Source organism: Enhydra lutris, unplaced genomic scaffold (assembly GCF_002288905.1).
Source record: "Enhydra lutris kenyoni isolate GAN:26980312 unplaced genomic scaffold, ASM228890v2 scaffoldscaffold3, whole genome shotgun sequence".
NCBI lineage: Eukaryota > Metazoa > Chordata > Mammalia > Carnivora > Mustelidae > Enhydra > Enhydra lutris.
Genome location: NW_019154087.1, coordinates 21976768 through 21996197, shown reverse-complemented (window position 1 = coordinate 21996197; position 19430 = coordinate 21976768). Strand labels below are relative to the sequence as shown.

The 19430-nt window shown below is 36.0% G+C and overlaps 1 protein-coding gene across 2 annotated transcripts in view; it reads right to left on the bottom strand.

Moving 5' to 3' along the window:
• Nucleotides 1–19430, bottom strand: part of LOC111157025 (collagen type XXV alpha 1 chain) — a 492475-nt gene that overhangs the window by 10165 nt on the left and 462880 nt on the right. The window contains exons 23-29 of one of the 2 annotated variants that reach the window (XM_022518228.1): nucleotides 14501–14545; nucleotides 10994–11038; nucleotides 8470–8550; nucleotides 7536–7598; nucleotides 6869–6919; nucleotides 4760–4786; nucleotides 1645–1725 (exon numbers count right to left, since the gene is read on the bottom strand). In XM_022518228.1, the coding sequence (XP_022373936.1) occupies nucleotides 1645–1725; nucleotides 4760–4786; nucleotides 6869–6919; nucleotides 7536–7598; nucleotides 8470–8550; nucleotides 10994–11038; nucleotides 14501–14545 (393 nt within the window). Of the gene's footprint in view, nucleotides 1–1644; nucleotides 1726–4759; nucleotides 4787–6868; nucleotides 6920–7535; nucleotides 7599–8469; nucleotides 8551–10993; nucleotides 11039–14500; nucleotides 14546–15165; nucleotides 15190–19430 lie in introns of both variants that reach the window. The other variant, XM_022518236.1, reaches the window with a different exon arrangement.

Sequence of the window (19430 nt, the reverse complement as noted above, 5' to 3'; positions counted from 1 at the left end):
TTATAGTCCTTTAAAAATATTGATTAAATAAAGGAGTATTTAAGAAAGATGATACACTAGTCCTATAAATTTTCTTGGCAAGGTTGAAGAACTAGGTTCCCACTTTATGCTTCAGATACAGTTAATAATAAAAAATGGAAGAAAAAATCTATTCCAGCTGCAAACTCTACCAAAAATGCTATACTATATATACTTGGATATTTTTAGGTTTTTGTTTTACAATTTCTTCTATATAGTTCTATTGTGAGTCAGACTATATTGCAAAATGCATCTTAAGTTGGCAATGATTAAAATTTTTTAAAAAACCTGTGTTGTTGTTTAATGCTAACATATGTAGAGCTTTTGGCTAATAACTGCATAGAAATTATCACTAGCTCTAAATTTGAAATTAAGGCAAACTTTAAAGAAATAAGATCGAGGGTTTAATAAAACAAATCCAAACTTTCTTTTGTCCTTTGATACTTTGTTCGGAGTCACCATTATTATAACATTTGAAAACAAATAGGGAGATGGTAAAATTTTGTACTGATAGTATAACATCATATTTGCCTGGAATAAGAGAATTAATATATTATTATATTATATATACATTATATATAACTAATATATTATAGAAGTTTTGTGCCTCTAGTCCATGGTCTAATTGGTGTGATTGAACCTATACTCTTAATACATCTTGTATCATTCATTCATAAACGAGCACATTTTGAACATCTACTATGTGCCAGATCTGTGTAAGGCACTGGCTATCTAGAACACTTCAGAACTTCAAGTACCAAAATGTTTTAATCTTTTAAAATATGTGAATAAATTATTTTCTACCAATTTTATGTCTTACTTTAATAATATAATCTATAATGTTCTTTACTGAATTTTATCTGCATTCACTGAATAGTCAGCATGTTAATACCCTGAAACTAAAACCTTATATTTTACTATCATTTTTAAAAATCTCTTTTTAGTTGTGAGAAGAAGACTGGCATAAAATGCATGGAAGATGAAAATTCCCTTTTCACTAAAAATAAAAATCTCAAAAAAAATCTCAAAAAAATTGTCTCGAAGCTACTGCAAAATACTTCTTCCATCCTGTCCACTGTTGCCAAAAGAACCATATAAGAGGGCATTTTCAAAACAAACAACACAAAACATTTAGACTATGATATGATTGATTAATGTAAGGAGCCACAGCACTGACCCACACCATCAGCAATGGCCAATTGCATACCTGCCACCCAACAGAGGGCTACAATTTTTGGTATCAAAAGAGAAAAAAAATTGAGGGAGGATTCTGACCTGCACTAAATTATTAAAACATTTGGGAGAAATTATGACATAATTAGCACAACGCTTTTTTTTTTTTTAAGGGCAAGGTGATGGGAGAAGAATCATCTGTCTTTAAAGAGGAAGGTTGGCATGTATGTAATTGAATGACAGAACACTAAGAGCATCGTTTGTCATTGGGTCTTCCTCTGACACGAGAGCAGTCCTCAAACAAAACTGGGCTGAGCTCTGCTCCAATAGAATACATTTTCCAATCGCAGAAATCTCAAATGTAAGATAGTCACCGAGTAAACCAGAGTTGTTACTTAGGGTAGAAAGAAAAGTCTGAGATTTGCACTGAAATGGAAAGTTTTCTTTACTTACTGGAAGACCAAGGGGTCCTCTGTCACCCTTTTGACCTGGTTCACCCTTCAATCCTTTAACACCATTTAACCCTGGTTCACCCTAAATGCAAAAGCAAATGCCAATTTTGGTTGCTATCACGGGTGTTTCAACTGCTGAGAGAAGAGAGCCAGTCTCCGAAATGGTTGCAGATTCCAGTTCTAGGTAACAGCAGAGTCAAGCTAGACTTGTCTTGCATCCGTCCAAAATTCATTTCAGACATTTTAAAAAATTAATAAACTGAAATTGACAAATAACATTCTAGGAAGCAAAACTCCTGAGCAAGCGTACTCCTTCTGACTGAAACGCGTACGCCTGAGTTCCAGTTTTCAGTTCTACGTCAGAGAACCTGGTGTTATGCTACCTTGTTCTCACCAAGCAAATCAAAGACAGAGTGGAGGATGCCGAAGGAAGCTCAGTAGGAAAAAGCCACTCTGCTGGAATGAAAAACTGGAATATGCAGGACAGTGTTATATACAGATATTTTAAGCCTTTAAGCATTTTGCCCTGGGGAATGAGCTAAAAATGTAGCAGCTGATGTTTGAAGTAGTGCCATTTAGTGAGTCCTCATTCACTGACATTGCCAAGTCAGATCCCTACATGGATTAATTCACAGAATAGACAACTGATAGCCAATCCCAGAAGAGAATATGAAGACCACAGTGCTTACATGTAGTTTTACTGTTTGTCTATCCAATGTTAAAGTTAAAGAAGGATGGATTTTAACCTCAGGTGACATTACAAAAGTCATGGCGAGTGACAGTTTCTCCTGACTCTGATATTTAAAAACCTAAAAATACAGTATAACTATTTTCTATCAGCAGCACCATTTTAGAAATAAGAGTTCTGACCTGCTCACTTGTCAACTTTTAAGTAAAGGCATTAATTTCATCACAAAAATCTGGAAAGATTTGTGAAAGGAAGATGCAGTCTCCAATGCCCTATAGAGACTTACTGGGTAGGAGCGGGAGTGGGGAGAGAACGTGCTTACATGGCAGGAGGAATTACTAACTTGGGCAGTATTTTCTCCATTTGTCTGATTGATTTAAGTCAGTGTGATGTTTGTTAAACATTGAGTCCAAGGCCCCACTTAGCATTTAAACTTCCAAAGAGGTCACAAAGTAATGAACACATTGACATGACCTATTGGATTCTGGGGATTCGGAAGGTAGGATGTTTGAACTATAGGGAGTTCAAATGTGCTGTGGTGGGTAAAGTGTGATCCTGGGACTGTCCCAGAGCCAAAGTCAATGTCAGGTTAAGGCCAAGGCTCTAGGAGTCAGATTTAGTTAACTGGTCTCAACTTGAGGTTGATGGCTTTGCATGTATGTGGACTTTTAGCTAGAGGTCTTGGGATGATGACTAGGCAGAGCTGCCTTGGTAGGCCACAAAATTCTGTGGTGAGGAATCAGACATTGACATGAGTGGGCATTAACCAAAAAAGTGAATTTATACACAATCAAATGTAGAGACAGAAAGACCAAATTCCAACTCTGGACTTAAGTTCTAGTTCCAGATCAGTCATTTAATTAGCAGTGTAACTCAGGGCAAACAATGTAAATTTCATGGGCCCATAGTTTATCATCTGTAAAATCAAGGAATAAGCACAGGTAATCTACAAGGTCTTTTCAACTTTATAATTTTGTGAAATTTATGATTTAAATGGTACCTTGAAATCCAACGAGAAGCCCAGAGTAACTACTGATTTAGTCCAGAGTGGGAAAAGAGACCCAGAGAGGTTTAGATAACTACCAAGACCTCAAAGATGATAGATGGGCTCTCTCTTCTGACCCCCAGAAAACAATGCCCTTACCCCAAACTATAACCCATACTTCTGAGACACTGTCACTCACTGGTCTTACCAGAAGATAGGGTGGTCTAGAAGAATAAAGAGGCATGAACTCTTTCCATTCTTGAGTGAGTCACCTGTCTGACCCCAAAAATGAAACTTAGGTTTCATTTCAGACCAATACTTCTACACTCCTAAAGTTTGGTGGGCCAGGAGGAGCCCCTAGAGGAGAGGGTGGACTGTCTCTAAGCTTTCTGATTTCTAGCTCTTGCATTTATGTGTTCCCCTACCCCTCACCATTTAAATGCACCAACTCACTACTGAGGAGCTTTCAAGAGTGCTTAAACATTCTCTCATGCTTTTTCCCCCCTAAATGCTTAAATTTCGAACAAAGCATCAAATCGGAAGACACTAACAACTGACATTTACTGGGTATTCATCGACAATTGCATCAGATATTTTGCTAAGTATCTTACAAATATGCCTCATTAAATTATCACAACACTAAGAGGAAAATTGCCTAGTTCAGTGAGTGAAGAGAGGATAAGTAGTCTGCTTAAGGTGACACAGACGGTCAGTGGCAAAACTGAAATTAGAACATAGGTACTAATTACATAGGCTCCCTGAAGGAAGGAACCTTTCTTTCAGGGCTCTTCTTAATCCTCCAAAATGTTCTCTTGGTCTACACAAAAGCAACGAACAGGTGCAAACCATCTTTCCAACATAAACTGCACTAATTCTGACAAGGAGGGATATTCTCTATTGTTCTCTTGTTAATCCAGAGTATAGAGTACATTGTAAGTGATGTAATCTTCTCTTGACTAGAGCACACCTGATATACCCCACCCCATTCTAAACCAGTGATCTCTGGGGGAGTACAAAATTAAGATGTTGGGTAGTCAAAGCATTTAGCTACAGTGCTGTTATATGACAAACAAGGAGTATCAGTAACATCTGAATCTGCAACTAATGAGACATCATAAGAAAGAGCATCTGGACTAGTCTGAGAATCTCATCAGGTCCATTTCTAAAGGGTTGATTTTGAGTATATTATGATTAGTAACTTAAGAAACCTATAGTGTCATGGAAAAAGGCAAAATGAGGAATAATTCATCTGCAGGTGATATCACTTAAATTTGTTTTAAGTCATTCTGCGTTGTGAGATTTAAACATCTGGATACTTAAAGGCTTAAAGATTATCAACATTACTTGACAGATAAATAAGACAGGACAGACATGCTTCCGTCATGCTTCTCCATGATTAACAAGGAAATAGAAATCAAATAATCAAGGGATTTTTTGGATTACCTTTGGTCCAGGAAGTCCATGGGGTCCCTGAAAAAGAAAAACACAGATTTTAATTAAGAATTGATTCACTATTTCCTAGCAGAAGTGATTATTGTATAGAGTAACCAAAGAGATGTAAAACAAGAATCCTCCTGTTTGAGCTATAGCTAGAGGCAGGCCAGTGGATGCTAATACATAGTGAAAGTTCCTTCTAGCTCTTGAATTGTTCTGTAATTGGAAATTCATTAGCAGCAATTCTTTCTGCTAAATACCCGTGAGAGGGAGGGAGAAATCTGCTAGGGTTAGATGGAAGAAAAAAAATTTTAAATGTATTGTGAACCTACACTATTCCTAGTTCTCAAATCCACATTTTTATAAAATCTAGGTGGAAAAATGTGAAACACGTTATAAGTTTATATGGAATAGAGGTGGGTTTTAAAATACAGAAATTTGCCAAAGAAAAGTTCCAGATTTTAAGTACCAGTGAATAGGAGACCTTTGAATTATTGAGTTCTCTAGACCCAAAAGGAATCTAAAAGAAGAAGGAATGAGGAGATGACAGTCAAGTTTGGAACTCTGTTACAATTTAATTAAAATTAATTTAAGACTAAGGAAAGGATTCTAATACAGATGCACTAAGAATTATTAGTTAGAATGCATTTGTTCTTACAAAGATGAATTCTTCAAGGCTCTCATAACTGTTGTTTACCAATGGAAAGAAGTTATACTGCATACATGAATCAGGGCTTCCCCCCTGTATTTTGTGGAAAATCTAACTATAGAGACTAATTTCTAACCTAAATTACCTAAACTGTACTGTGGATTGCTTCACACTTCTCAAGTGATTTAAATGAACTCTTTGGAGAGAGGAGTATTTAAATACCCAACAGCAAAATCATACAACAGTGTGAAAAAGATTTTTATCATGCAATATACAGATATTTGTTACATATGTCTACTGAGAAAAATATTTTCCTTTTAGGTTAGTGATGGATAAGCATTTTCAGGAAATGGCTGCTACTTTATCAAGTAGTCTTATTTTAGTAATGGTATAAAATCCCTTTAAGCTAATTAAGTTTATATGAACAGGAAATAGCATTTTAAAATTTAATTTTCTAACTTAAAATGGAGGGAGTATTAAAAAAGCCCAAAGTGTGCCATTTGCTTAATTCTTAATGAACTGTTTAGTTTTAAGAAAATAAGGTTAATTATAACTATTTTGAGGTATGAAATGGAAATGGCAGTTGGTAAGAAATAGATGATTGGGTCTATGGCTACGCTTTGTGGCTTAGATCATTTCAGTGACATTCTTTCTTAGAGCACAATAGGAGGGAAGAGTGACCCATGGTTTATTTAATCTGTATGATAGAAGACATGGGGTTTATTGAGAAACCGTAGAGATGAATGTGACCTTAGAGCCTGCCTAACTTGTTAGAGTCCTGCCCCCATCAATGGCATTTAAAGCATGCTACATTCTACATTCTAGCCTTAACACTAGTGCCGTTAAGTGGACATTTTAAAAGAATTACACTGGTTTAATGGCTGCCTTCAGCACCAGACGTGAGTTCGATGAGGGCATGGCCATTGACTTCATTGGTCATTGAGGGATAGTTGTGGTGAACACTGGATCCACCAGAGCACCATAAAGATGAAAAGAGAAACAAGCAACAATACATGTCATCTGTGGAAGTGGGCGCCAATTTTTACCTTATTATTTTATAAATGTTCCTATTAAACATCTCATTAAAGGATTTCAACCAAGGTTGGTTAGACACATTCATGAATGGCTACAATTATTAAACTTGTTATACTACTAATGGCCTAAACACTGGCTGGTTAAGATGATTTTTTGATGTTCATACTGCAGGTTGGAGTAAAGCTTGTTAAATCTATCTTCAAGTTTCCTGTCACAAAGCTACTCTATCTCTTCTCAAGAGATGTGTTTGGGATAGTGAAAGACAACACTATAAAGTCAGTAACTCTCAATGCACGTTGTATTTTCTGTCCATTCCACAGAGAGTAGCACAAAATACAAACTGGCTATTTTGAGGGATGTGTTCATGTTTTTTTTCTAGTAGCATGCTTGTAAATAAAATAAATAAATACATTTTGAAGAGAAGAAAGGCTTACCATGGGGCCTGGTGGGCCATGGGGGCCTGGTGGGCCTGGTGGGCCTATGATCTGTATGTCCAAAACATAAACATGGATTTGGTTACTTCATTTAGATAAGGCAGTTTGGCTCGAATCTTAGGCTGGGGTTCTGCTAAGGCCATTAGTAGTTGCTGTGGAACAATACTAGAAGAAGTGATGCAATTGAGTCTTTATGTTTAGAAATTCATTAATGAGAATTAAAAAAAAAAAAAACACTAAAAAATACAGTTGTTTTACAAAAGCCGGGATAAATTTAAAGTACATTAAATGAAAAGACAACAACTGCTTACCAAGAAATGCTATAATGCCACAACCACTATTAAACTCTCAAATTATTTCACCGAATAGCAACAGAGCTCTGGAGGAAACAAAAAAGTATGTTCTGTATTCACAAATCTCTACCCAAAAGCTTGATGGGAAAACCATTAATTTTCTCCTTAGGATTAGAGGGTCCCCTAAAAAATCTGCCTTTATCTCAAATCTCTGAGATACTTTGTCTCTCATTATACAAGGCCGACAGATACACTCTCTACAGTTTGACAAACTAAGAGGTTCATGGTCTTTTTACTGTTAATAAGCCATCTGGCACAGGTCGAACTGGGCAAATAATAGGCCTGTTTCAGAAGTTCAACCGCCAAGGACTTACAGAAGGACCCTGAGGACCTGGCAATCCGGAGTCTCCTTTTTCTCCTTTCATTCCATTGGCACCCTACAAAAAACCAGTGAGAGTTGAGCCAGTAAACTTTTCCCAAAGTGTAAGAAACATCTGAATTTTCTCCCCAGACCCACCATTCTTTTGCAATTTTTATAATATTATACACATCACATATAAAAGAAGGATTTATCCCTCTGCATTTTAGTCTCAAACAGCAAGCCTCTCCAAATCTCTAGGACTGTGGGTGATATGTGAAATAAAATATAAAGTAAATAAAAACTAGGTTAGGCTTGATAGGTTAAACTTATACATTGTTAAATATACCAGATTATAAATGTCATATTTTTTATGGTGGTGCTCACTTTAAATAGCAAGTTTTTTAACTTGGTTTTCATTGACATTTATTTATATACTTCCTTGTTTTAAAATAGATCTAGGGCAGTGCAATTTTCTACATTTTTTTCTATTTTGCCTTCCAAATTCTTAGTAAAAATTATAGGGTAAAACTATAAAAACACCATTCCACACACACAAAGAGAGCACTTTCAAGAATAACTTCTTTCTAAATTGTCTTATGTTTTTTAGCTTGTTAATTTTAATTATTACAGTTTATTTTAAAATGATCAGTTACCATCATTTTACACATACCAAATTCAAGTGATAACTATATATATTTTACTATCTTTTGATGAAAATAATTCAGGAAAACATGACAGTTTATTTTATAATTCATTTGGTTAGATGCTTTAAAACTTGTTTTAGTGGCCCAGTTGGAGAATAAACCAACAATACCTCAAATATGTAAAAGTAAAAATATTACTTTTTTATACAATATTAACCACTAGATGAGAGTGCAGCTAATTATATAACTCCTTTCTGATTAATTTATCTTGATATGAACACACCCTAAAAAGTATAAACATACCGGTAATCCAGGAAGTCCGATTCCTCCTTTTTCACCTGGCATACCTGGGTCCCCCATGTCTCCCTTAGAGCCTTTAAGTCCCTACAAATGATATGGTTGCATGTAAGAATCATATTAACCCTTGATAGTAACATTCTAGGGCAAACAGAATTCCAGATCAGTTTTGTGCGCGGGTGGTCCTATCCGGAGAGGATTCTGATTTTCACTGTTAGGTAGAGTTATTTCTTAGAGCAACCTTCTACACTGAGTCAATACTATTTCCTCATGTAATGAAAGGGGTTAAATTCTACTACTTAGCTCATTTAATCACAAACTTAGGTGTTTACATAATTTCTCCTGATTCTATATTTTTTTCCTGGCAGCTAATTTGATACCACTGGTCCTGAAAACAATTTAAGGGATTGAATTCTCAGCAGTACAATATACATTTTGAACCAGGACTAATGTTATAATAACAAGAGGTTCAGATAAATTTCTCCTATCTCTACCCACGATACTCTCCTCCCCCTCTTAAAAGCAAGTGGAAGCTCTGGTCACCATCAGTTTCAAGGGTTCGATATAGAGAAAGGTAAATAATGTAGGCACCAATCATTAGGTGCCTAGTCATCAACTAAGCTTAGAATCACTTTAATTGTTCCACAGTGTTCTTATTTTATTCTCAAACACCCCATGAGGTGATCCATGATGTTATTTTTATTCTTTTACAGTGAGAAAATAAATAAATATATTTTTTGAGTGCTAGCAAATCTCAATTTTGTAATAATACTGAAGTTAATTTATATTGTTAAGCATTTTTATCCAAGGAGCTTCACTACCGTACGACCACATGGCCCATTCTTGAGCAGGGATGATCATAGTTCTGATAGTCAAGGATCCCTGGCTGCCCAAACCTGTTCAACTTTTCCATACTACAAACTACTTAGGGACAGGAACATGTCTTTTCTTGACTTATACCTATAGCACTTAGTTCAGAATCACTTGCTAGGTGGGTGGGTAGGCGCCCGAATGGGTAGATGGATCTTACTGGTTAATCAGCACCTGGCTGGTTTTAGGAATCTAGTGATGGAGAGTAGCAGGGCAGCCAATCTCTGCTATTGGACTTAAAAGCCTATAGAAAAAAAAAAAAAAACCCCAACTATTGTATATGTAGGGACCATGTAATATGTTATTCTGCATGATAAATTAATTATTTTTAATAACTAACATTGGGAAAGGTAATACAACTAGATTTTTTAAAAAGATTTATTTATTTATTTTGAGAGAGAGAGAGAGACAGAGAGAGTGTATGAATGGGAGGGGTATGGCAGGGGGTGGGGGGGGCAGAGAAAATCCCAAGCAGACTCCCAGCTGAGTGCAGAGCTCAGTGCAAGGCTCTATCTTAGGACCCTAAAATCATGACTTGAGCTGAAAACAAGAGCAAGATGTTTAACCAACTGTGCCCCCCAGGTGCCCCAGGACAACCAGATTTTTAAATTCTAATATGATTTCTGATTAATAATAGCAAATCATCTAAAGCCTCTTACTTTTCAAATTATCACATTTATTTAATGTGACATTAGAGGATTTGCAACATACCACTCTGATATTAAAATAACTTTTCTCTTAAACTTAATTTATCTAATACTATCTCCTGAGGAGCATATTTTGCCAACTGTATCAAGAATCTTTTTGATTTCTTATGATCTTCTTGATGTCAGCCATCTCTCGTGTAAATAATGGAAGCCCAGAAAACATCAAATGTCTTGAAGCTAACCATTGTGATTTGACTCTGAATTCCCCATAATGTTCACATTATCCTAGTCAGATTCTTTTTGGTCAGAGGTAAACCACAGTTTCTAGGCCAAATTCAGCCCAGGGATTATTTTTGCACAGACTGAATCTTTGAAAAAAATTTAAGGTGTGTTCAGGTAAAAAACAAACGTGACAAAGACTCTGTGTGACCTGCAAAGCCTGAAACATTTACTGTCTGTCCTTTACAGAAAAAGTTTGCCAACCTCTGTGTTGAGGGAAACCCTTGGAGATACTGCCATTTTCTGTGAAGGTACAAACGCCCCACCTGTTTCTGTTTTTTTTTCTAACGATCTTGAAATTTAGGTGTAACCTTTATTTGGGAAAAAAATCTTGTCAAAATAACACATATGAGCAATATCTAATTTTGTGGAAACTTTGACCGACTGATTTTACTCTTGAATGATTTGTATTTATTGACAAAATTAGCCTACTCTTACTAAATTAGTAATGATCTTATAAGTCTAATAAAAATTTACTGAAGTGTCACTGGTAGATTGATAAGGAGTATTAAGACAAAACTAAAATGTCATACCACTTACATGTTTCTGCAAAGAAAACTAATGTCTAATTTAAAAGCAATTGCTTTTTAAAGTTAATATAATCTCTACAACAGATGGTAAAAAAATAGAGAGGATATCATATATCAACACTCATGTCTTTTTGGCTCCAATCTATAATAAAAGTGGTGATCAGTTATGATGTTTGAATGACAGTATATATCTTTGAAAATTACCTGCTCTCCATCAACTCCTGGGATTCCTGGAGATCCTGGCTCTCCCTGTTAAGAGAAATAGTGATGGCTTGCTTCCATTTATCATTGGTAAATAGAAGTCATGTTAGCTGGCGACAGTACAATTTGACTTTCAGCATATGAATCGTAACCCAAGAACGGTTTGTTATATCATACACATATCAAAACTAAGTGAAGTAACATTTTCTTGAAGATTATATGTAACAATAGTCATGTAGCTCAGATCCAATTTTTTATTTTTTGCCCCAAGTGAGATGTAGGCTAAAGGAAAAAATGGTGAAAGAAAACTGATAGAGATCGTTTAGTGGTTGACCATATTCTATAACAAAAACCTATATGCCTTAGTTAATTTTTTCCTCCCTAAAAAATCTGTATTATTTCTCTTCATTTTCCAACTTCAGAAAAAAGCAAAAACATGACAGCTGACTTAAGAACAGAATGCAAAGCCATAAGTTTATAATATTTTAGCAGATAACATTTGAACAACGGATACAGGTTCATGATTATGAATGTGGTATTTCCAGACAGAATCAATCAGATAACATCTCAATGCACATAAAATTACTTTTGGATTGATTCAATTACCTATACTATGCCAGGAATAAATTAAAGTTTTCTATTCATATGATTTCTTAGAAACCTTGACAAACCCAAAAATCTATTTATTTTTTCTTAACTGAAGATGTCCCATTTAAAACAAATGTAAACAATGTGCTAGATATTTATTCCAACAACAAATCTCCAGCCATTTTTCACTTGGAAATGTACTGAACAAATTTTTTGAACACTTTAGATCAACGCATCACTTCTGTAAATCCCACTATATTGAAATTGTTAGACAGTCTTTCCCCGGTAAAAACGTTAAGAGCTATCAGCCATAGAATGAAATTTGAGCTTTCCAAACATTTAATGAAAGCCTGACAAACAAATGTGGGGAAAAAAAAAAAAAAAAAAAAAGGAAAAGCCTTTCTTTACTCCCAGATTCCCGTTCTTTGTGGGAGCAGCAAAGTTTATTTTGCCACAAACAAGTCTGCTGAGGTTGGATGCACCTGGCCAAGACCTAGTTTCAGGCTGAATACTTGTCAGCACTCTGCGTCCAGTAATGATTGTTTTGTTATGCTTTTACCTTCAAAATGTGACTCGTGAGTGTTTAAAAGAAAACATAACTCATGACTTATGAATTTATCTTTCACTCATCAAATGTAGTTGGTAAAGAGTTACTTGATGTGTAAGAAGTCAACCGATCCTGGTTTGACAAGGGAAAGAGAAACACTAACTGAATAGGTTTCCATTCAGTCTGAGGTTGTGAGTCCCCAGGGCAAATGGGTTCTGTATTTGACTCAGGCTGCATTTGCTGACTCTTGGTCATAGGCATATCTCATCTCAGATATCCCAACCTTCTCAAGGAAAGATCACGGAAAGCTTGAAAGACTGTATCTGTCAGTCCAAGAGCTCAGTTATGAGATCACTGTGTTTTGTGTGGGGTGGGGCAAGGTAATAGCATAGTGGGAAGTCTGGCAGGACTGAGAGGTAAGGGAGGCTCACTACTCCTCTCCCACTGCCCACTTGCCATGACATTCATTTAGCCAGTTTCTTTCTATCCCAGTTTCAGCTCAAAGTCATTCTTGATTCCTAAGACTGAGAGTAACCTTCCTATATGCGCATCCATAACGTGTACTCTTCATCAAAGTATTTACTCTATTGATTAATAATTGTGCCTTTACTTGCCTATCTCCTGTTCTAAACTGTAAGCTCCTTATTGAAACCCTTACCATATCCAAGTATCTCTGTTAGATATTAGTCCTTATCATAGAGTAGAGGCTCAAAAATTACTTACTGAATAACAATTAAAATGAATAGTAATTGGATTATAAAACAAGGAGGGAGGTACAGGTTTTACCACTCCATATATCCTTCATGGCTGGGTGGTTCTTTTTGTATCTTTAGAACAAGGGATGGATTCCCTTTGGATTTCTGTAGATCCTTTGGGCTTTATTTATTTTTTTTTTTTAAAGATTTTATTTATTTGACAGAGAGAGAGATCACAAGCAGAGAGAGAGAGAGGAGGAAGCAGGCTCCCTGCCTAGCAGAGAGCCTGATGTGGGACTTGATCCCAGGACCCTGAGATCATGACCTGAGCTGAAGGCAGAGGCTTTAACCCACTGAGCCACCCAGGCGCCTCTCCTTTGGGCTTTAAAGAAGGGTAAAGTCCTAGAAGCTTTTAGGGTGTGTTTAGCACTGGGGCAATTTGGGTTCTGGAGACTTAGTCAAGTGAGGAGAAGGACAAAGATCCTTAGATCCTAGTTGACTCTACACAGATGAAAAAACGATCTGTAGATTTCCTTTGTGGCTGTCTAATCCAGCTCACCAAAATATTAGAGTAGGAAATCCAGGCTGACTTGCTCACCAGGAACAAACAATTGGAGCATTTTTGTGTTACATTTCTTAGGGACCAGAATGTGATAGAGAAATAGAAAGTTTAAAAATCCCAAATCTTACATTAATGTTTTACATGAGATCTGTTTGAAATTAGGCTCCGTGTTCTAAATGTATCGTATATGGGTAAGGACCTCAGCACTATTTTACTTTATACTCCTTTTTATAATAGAAAAATAGTTTTCTATGTGCTAGCTTTCTGTTTCTAAGCATCTTAAAAGAAAAGGATACAAAAGCTGATGTGTGTGTCTGTGTAGGTATGTGTGTGTATGTGTATGATAGACTTAGCAAATAAACTGCTTTAAAAGGTACCAACAAAAGATGGATTTCAAAACTACTTGAATCTCCTACAGAGCTCCAATGATGAAAGTTATATTTCAACAAACATAGCTCAGTTTTCAAAAGCTAGAGACACTGGTCATGTGTTAATTGCTCAAATGTGGCTAAACAAATCTAAGTTTAAGTTTGGAGGGATAAAGCGAACACCACTAATAAATTTGAGATATAATCAAGAAATTCTAGGTTCCTGCTATTCATAAGTGGTGTGTTTCATTAGTTAAGATTTAAATGGCAGAATGTTTGAATAAGTATAATAGGATTCCTTATAAGAAATGACTCAAAAATGATTCCTCTAATTGTCATCTGTGAATACATCTTGCTCAATCTTCTCTTGTTCTTATTATTACAAACGAATTGAAGAGAAAAATCTTTTTTGGTGTTAGAGTAAATTTTCCTTAGTGGTTCTTTTACTTTTATAATTTCTGTAAAACTTGTTTTTCCCTTGTTTAATATTCTGTTTTTCTTAGTATCTTCCCTCTAAATTTAATGCTATTCTTATTTCTCTCTCTTCTTTACTAATTGTCCTTTTTTTTCCCCCCAATCTTGCTTTCTTAAGCCCAGACCTCAAAGTTTATTCTTAGCTCTCTTAAGCAATATTGCTGATCTCAGCTCCTTCAGCATTTTGGAAGAATGATTTTTCAAAGATACATAAACTTAAGGTGGGATTCTCTATACCATACATGGTAAATGGAAACAAGTAAAATAAAGAATAACCTTTGGCCCTTGTAGTCCTTGAGGTCCAGGTGGTCCAGGGGGGCCCTAAACCAAGAAAAGACAAAGTTTTAAAAAGTAGCAAGTATATGTATTACTATTTATGCTTTAAATAATAAGTACACTATATACTTCTTTTATTTCTGTCATAATCAAACATCTCTCAATCTTAATTTGCAATGAGGGCAAATTTCACCAGCTATGGAATTATAAAAATGATTTACTTATATGCAAAAATATCAATACATTTAGGTAAAATAACACTGAAGATGCTTTTGAGTTTACTTTCTAAGATAATGCAAAATTGCTGCTGTGTCCCACATTCATCTCCTTGGGTTGAGAAAGCTTACTGATGTTACCTGTGTTTCCAGACACCCGGCCTCCCCCACACATAAGGGACTTGATTCCCCAAACACTGAGGAACAAAGCTATATTATTATAAGGCCAAAGACTTTAAGAAAAGTAACAATAACTTCTCTTTTTTTGGTCTTTTTCACTACACAAACAAATGACTTAGTTGGGCAAATGTCATAAAAGGTTATTAATATAAGGAAGCATAATACTCAATATCAGACAAAAACAAGTGCTACATTAGTTCCATTACGACCAGCATGCATCAACACCAAATATGAAGTCACAGACCACAGAAATCATGCAACAGGAGTTACCGTGACAGTTAAGGTGGTAATCCTCTGTTGGGAAAATGCATTGACAAAGACAGAGTTACCTATTTTGTGTGCTAAAGTACAATAATACATTTACGAAATATTCAATTTTCTGAATACGTTCTGGCAAGCCTGATGTCCTGTAAGAGACTGACAAGATACTGAAAACATATTATCCTATCTTTAAATGAATATAGGATAGAAATAAAGATTTTTCAGGGAGCAGGGGTCAGATTGCCATTCATCACCTGATAAAGATTGTTTTTAAACGATTTTTAGATTTTTCTTTAAAAAAAATCTACGTGTTAAGAAAAAAGAAAATGTCAAAATTTTAATTCATTTGATTAAAAAAATTATGTAGTAAAACGGTGTACTGGAGAGCTTTGTCGGCATGACTGTGAACTGAGAAACTGCTATTTGCAAGAGTTCCATTCTAGAGCACTTTAGTTAAAGAAAAGGGAAATATCCAATTGTAGGTGTAAGTAATATTTTTTCTTTTTTAGATTTTAGCTTATTTATTGCATTTCAATTAGCTTTTTTGGGTGCCATGGCTAAAGACAGAAGGTGACATGGAATTCATCCAATTTCTTATTGTAAAGTACTACAGCACCACAACAAAATGTATTCTGTCGAAGGATGATTTTCCATATTTCATTTTGAATCCATGAATCATTTCTGCATTAATGTTTTCTAGTCTAAGTCTCATGCTGAAAGTTCTTTTTGTGTTGTGTGTGTGTGAGTGAGAGAGAGAAAGAGAGAGTGTGTGTGACCAGAGGGGTGGAGGGTGAGGAAGGGCAGAGGGAGAGGGAGAGAGAGAATCTCAAGCAGGCTCCAGAACCAGCAAGGAGCCCCGAGTGGGCCTCCATCTTACGATCCTGAGATCATGACCTGAGCTGAAATCAGAAGTTGGTCTTTCAACCAACTGAACCACCCAGGCACCACGCATGCTAAAAGTTCTATAGGGTCAATAACCACCTGATGTAGTCATAGAGGGAGCACACTTTCCATCAGCGACTCTGGTCACAGAAAAATGTTATCCAGTCACATGTAAGCTTGTGAATATCAGTTTAACACCATCCGTTTATTTTCCACTCTTCCATTCCAATTTCTGATTCAGGTTGCTGTTGTTGTTTATTATTATTGTCGTAAAAAATAATCTTAATATTACCGATCTTGCTTCACACACTTGGGTCTCTAGTGACATGACATCATCATTTCTTAGAAAACAATATATTTACGCATGTGTAGAAATGATTAAAGTCTGTATTCTATGATAATATCAGTCGTGGTCATTACAGCTTCATGGATAACACAGTAGGAAAAAAACCACCACCAGTGCTTCTAAGACAAAAGGCAAAGTGGTCACAAACTGGAGGCAAGTTTAAAAAAAATATACCAAGGCCCAGATTTTTATTCTATGGACTCCGGGAAACAAACTGAGGGTTTCAGAGGGGAGGGGGTTGGTGGGATGGGTGAGCCTGGTGACCGATATTAAGGAGGGCACGGATTGCATGGAGCACTGTTATATGCAAACAATGAATCATGGAACACGATATCAAAAATTAATGAAGTACTGTATGGTGACTAATATAATAATAAAAAAAAACTATCGTATTTGTGTAACACAAGGCACCACTTGCTTTATTCTTAAAGGATTCACCTAGAGCTTGAGTCAGGTTTACAGTCATGAGAAAGCTACTTCTTTGCTCCTATAAGTAGGTGAGTCATTTCTAAAAAAGGCTATTAGAATATTATAGAGTAGAAATAATTTCTTTATCACTGTCTTCCAATTATATATTATATTTTTAACTACAAAGCAGAATCATGAAAGCTTAGAAAGGGAAGAGAATTTACAATTTGAACTCTCTGAGGTTTTCTAAATGTAGGATATTTGAATTCATTTTCCACCTGGACACAAAACTAGTTTTGTCTTTTTTTAAGGATAACAACGTGTTTTATCATGAGTTGCCTAATAAGGGCATATTATTAGTGGTAACTGAACTATCTAACAGATGGAGTTTATGTCATCTTGTTAAATAACTGTATTTTGTGAGACCTAACAGTTACATAGGGTGGCTTTCATCCTGCTAATAATAAAAGAACAAATGACAAACCAAGCTTAACTTCTCAGCAACATAGTTTTTACCACCATCACCATCCTAAAGCACCCGTGTGCAGACACATGAGACATCCTGAAGATGTTGGCTCACTCTGGATTCCTTCTACCTGGTTCCTCTAAGTTAAACCTAGGTGAACTCAGCAGCATTCTCTTGAACTCCACCAATGACTGGAAAACCATAATTTTGGTAGTGATGGAGAAAGATGTGTTGTTCTCTATGAGGCACGATGTAAAATGGGAAGCATGAACTGGAGGAACTATAAACAGGTTGAAGCCCCCCAGGCTGTTTTGTGATTTATTCCCTGAGATCCTTATGTGAAACTCTTTAGAATTAAAGGCTAATTTCTTTCATTTCTCATAATGATGCAAGGTGAAAATCGCCCGTATTTACACTAAACAATACGTTTAAGTTATATGGCATTGAACATTTTTAAAAACTTGAGATAGGAAGTAGAAAGGTTTTATTGTTAATTTTAGAAACCTAAAAATCAAAATAAATGGCTTATGGCAGATGTTTATGTAAATAACAATTTTCAGTAGAGGCAATGGTAAAATTTTCTATTTCTATTGTGATGTTTTTAGAATTGTAATATACATCTATTTACTTATTTATTCTAGATTTTTGGGGGCAGATTTATTTTTAGAGGAGGCGATAATAAAATGAAATCTGTGGGGTGCGTGGGTGGCTCAGTTGGTTGAGTGGCTGACTCTTAATTTGGGCTCAGATCATGATCTCAGTGTTGTGAGACTGTGCCCTGAGTCTGGGCTCCGCACTCAGTGGGCAGTCTGCTTGAGATGCTCTTTCTCCCTCTCCTTCTGTCCCTCCCCCTGCTTGTGCACTCACTCTCTCTCTCTCTCTCTGAAATAAATAAATAAAATCTTTAACAAAAGTGAAATCAGCAAAATGCTAAATACCCATCACTGGCTAAGAATAGAAGAGAAAAATGTCTACTACCTCTTCTCAGGCTAATGGCTTAACTAATTTTTTAGGCCCTTGTTCTAGTAGAGTACTATATTAGGAAAACAAATAATTTTTAAAAAATAACTATAAGCTATTTACAAGCATAACACATAGTTGCCCTAACATCCCTATTGAAGCAATAAATCTTTAGGTTGAGATAAAAACATAAACTACTGGGGCGCCTGGGTGGCTCAGTGGGTTAAAGCCTCTGTCTTCAGCTCAGGTCATGATCCCAGGGTCCTGGGATCAAGCCCCGCATCGGGCTCTCTGCTTAGCAGGGAGCCTGCTTCCTCCCCTCTCTGTCTGTCTCTCTGCCTACTTGTGATCTCTGTCAAATAAATAAAATCTTAAAAAAAAAAAAATAAACTACTTGACCATGATGGATATTGACTGGTTTACTGTCATACAGAACTTGAGGTGGAACAAGAAACTGAGCACATACATCATTTCTTATCAAGACCTAGGTGTCAGTTTTTTAAAAAGTACTGTACGTTTATATATATCAGCCAAGAGTGTTCAGGAGCTCCAAAAAAGTGACCCTAAGCTTAATATTATATTTTATGGACTCTTAGGAAAAAAAACTATTCTACAACATCTTTACTTTACAAATAAGATCAATGAAGTATAGATACACTCATTGATTTCCTGAAAATGAGTCAGCTAGTTAATAGCGAAGGAGAGATCAAAACAGATTTCAGTTTTAGGCTGAGAGTAGCTTGCTTCATGTCTGGCTCTGTTCGTGAAAAGAATACTTTAGCCCTTACTGCTAACGTTTGAAAGGATCGAAAGGAAGAATCATCTGGGTGGCAGCAGTGCAATGTTGGATGGGATTTAGATAGATGAGGGAAAGGGAAGAAGAATGGGATCAGGCAAAAAAGGGTGATTTTTATTGATATGGTAAATATGACCACTCTTGGGGAAAATCTGTGCTGTGGAGAAATGGAAAATTCTATATAGGAAAGGCAGGATTAGAGAGCTTTGAAAGTCCGATGAAGGTCAGGCTAGATAGAGTAGGTAAGGGGGTCATTGGAGTTTCTGAACAGATTAGAGCCATCAAAAAAGTGACAGTTTAGGAAAATTAGTCTTAGAGTGATATGCAGGATGGGTTAGAAAGGGCACTAGGATTAGAAGAATTGGTCAAAGGCCTGTTGCAATGTTAGCCCTGAAACAAATAAGATATGGACCAAG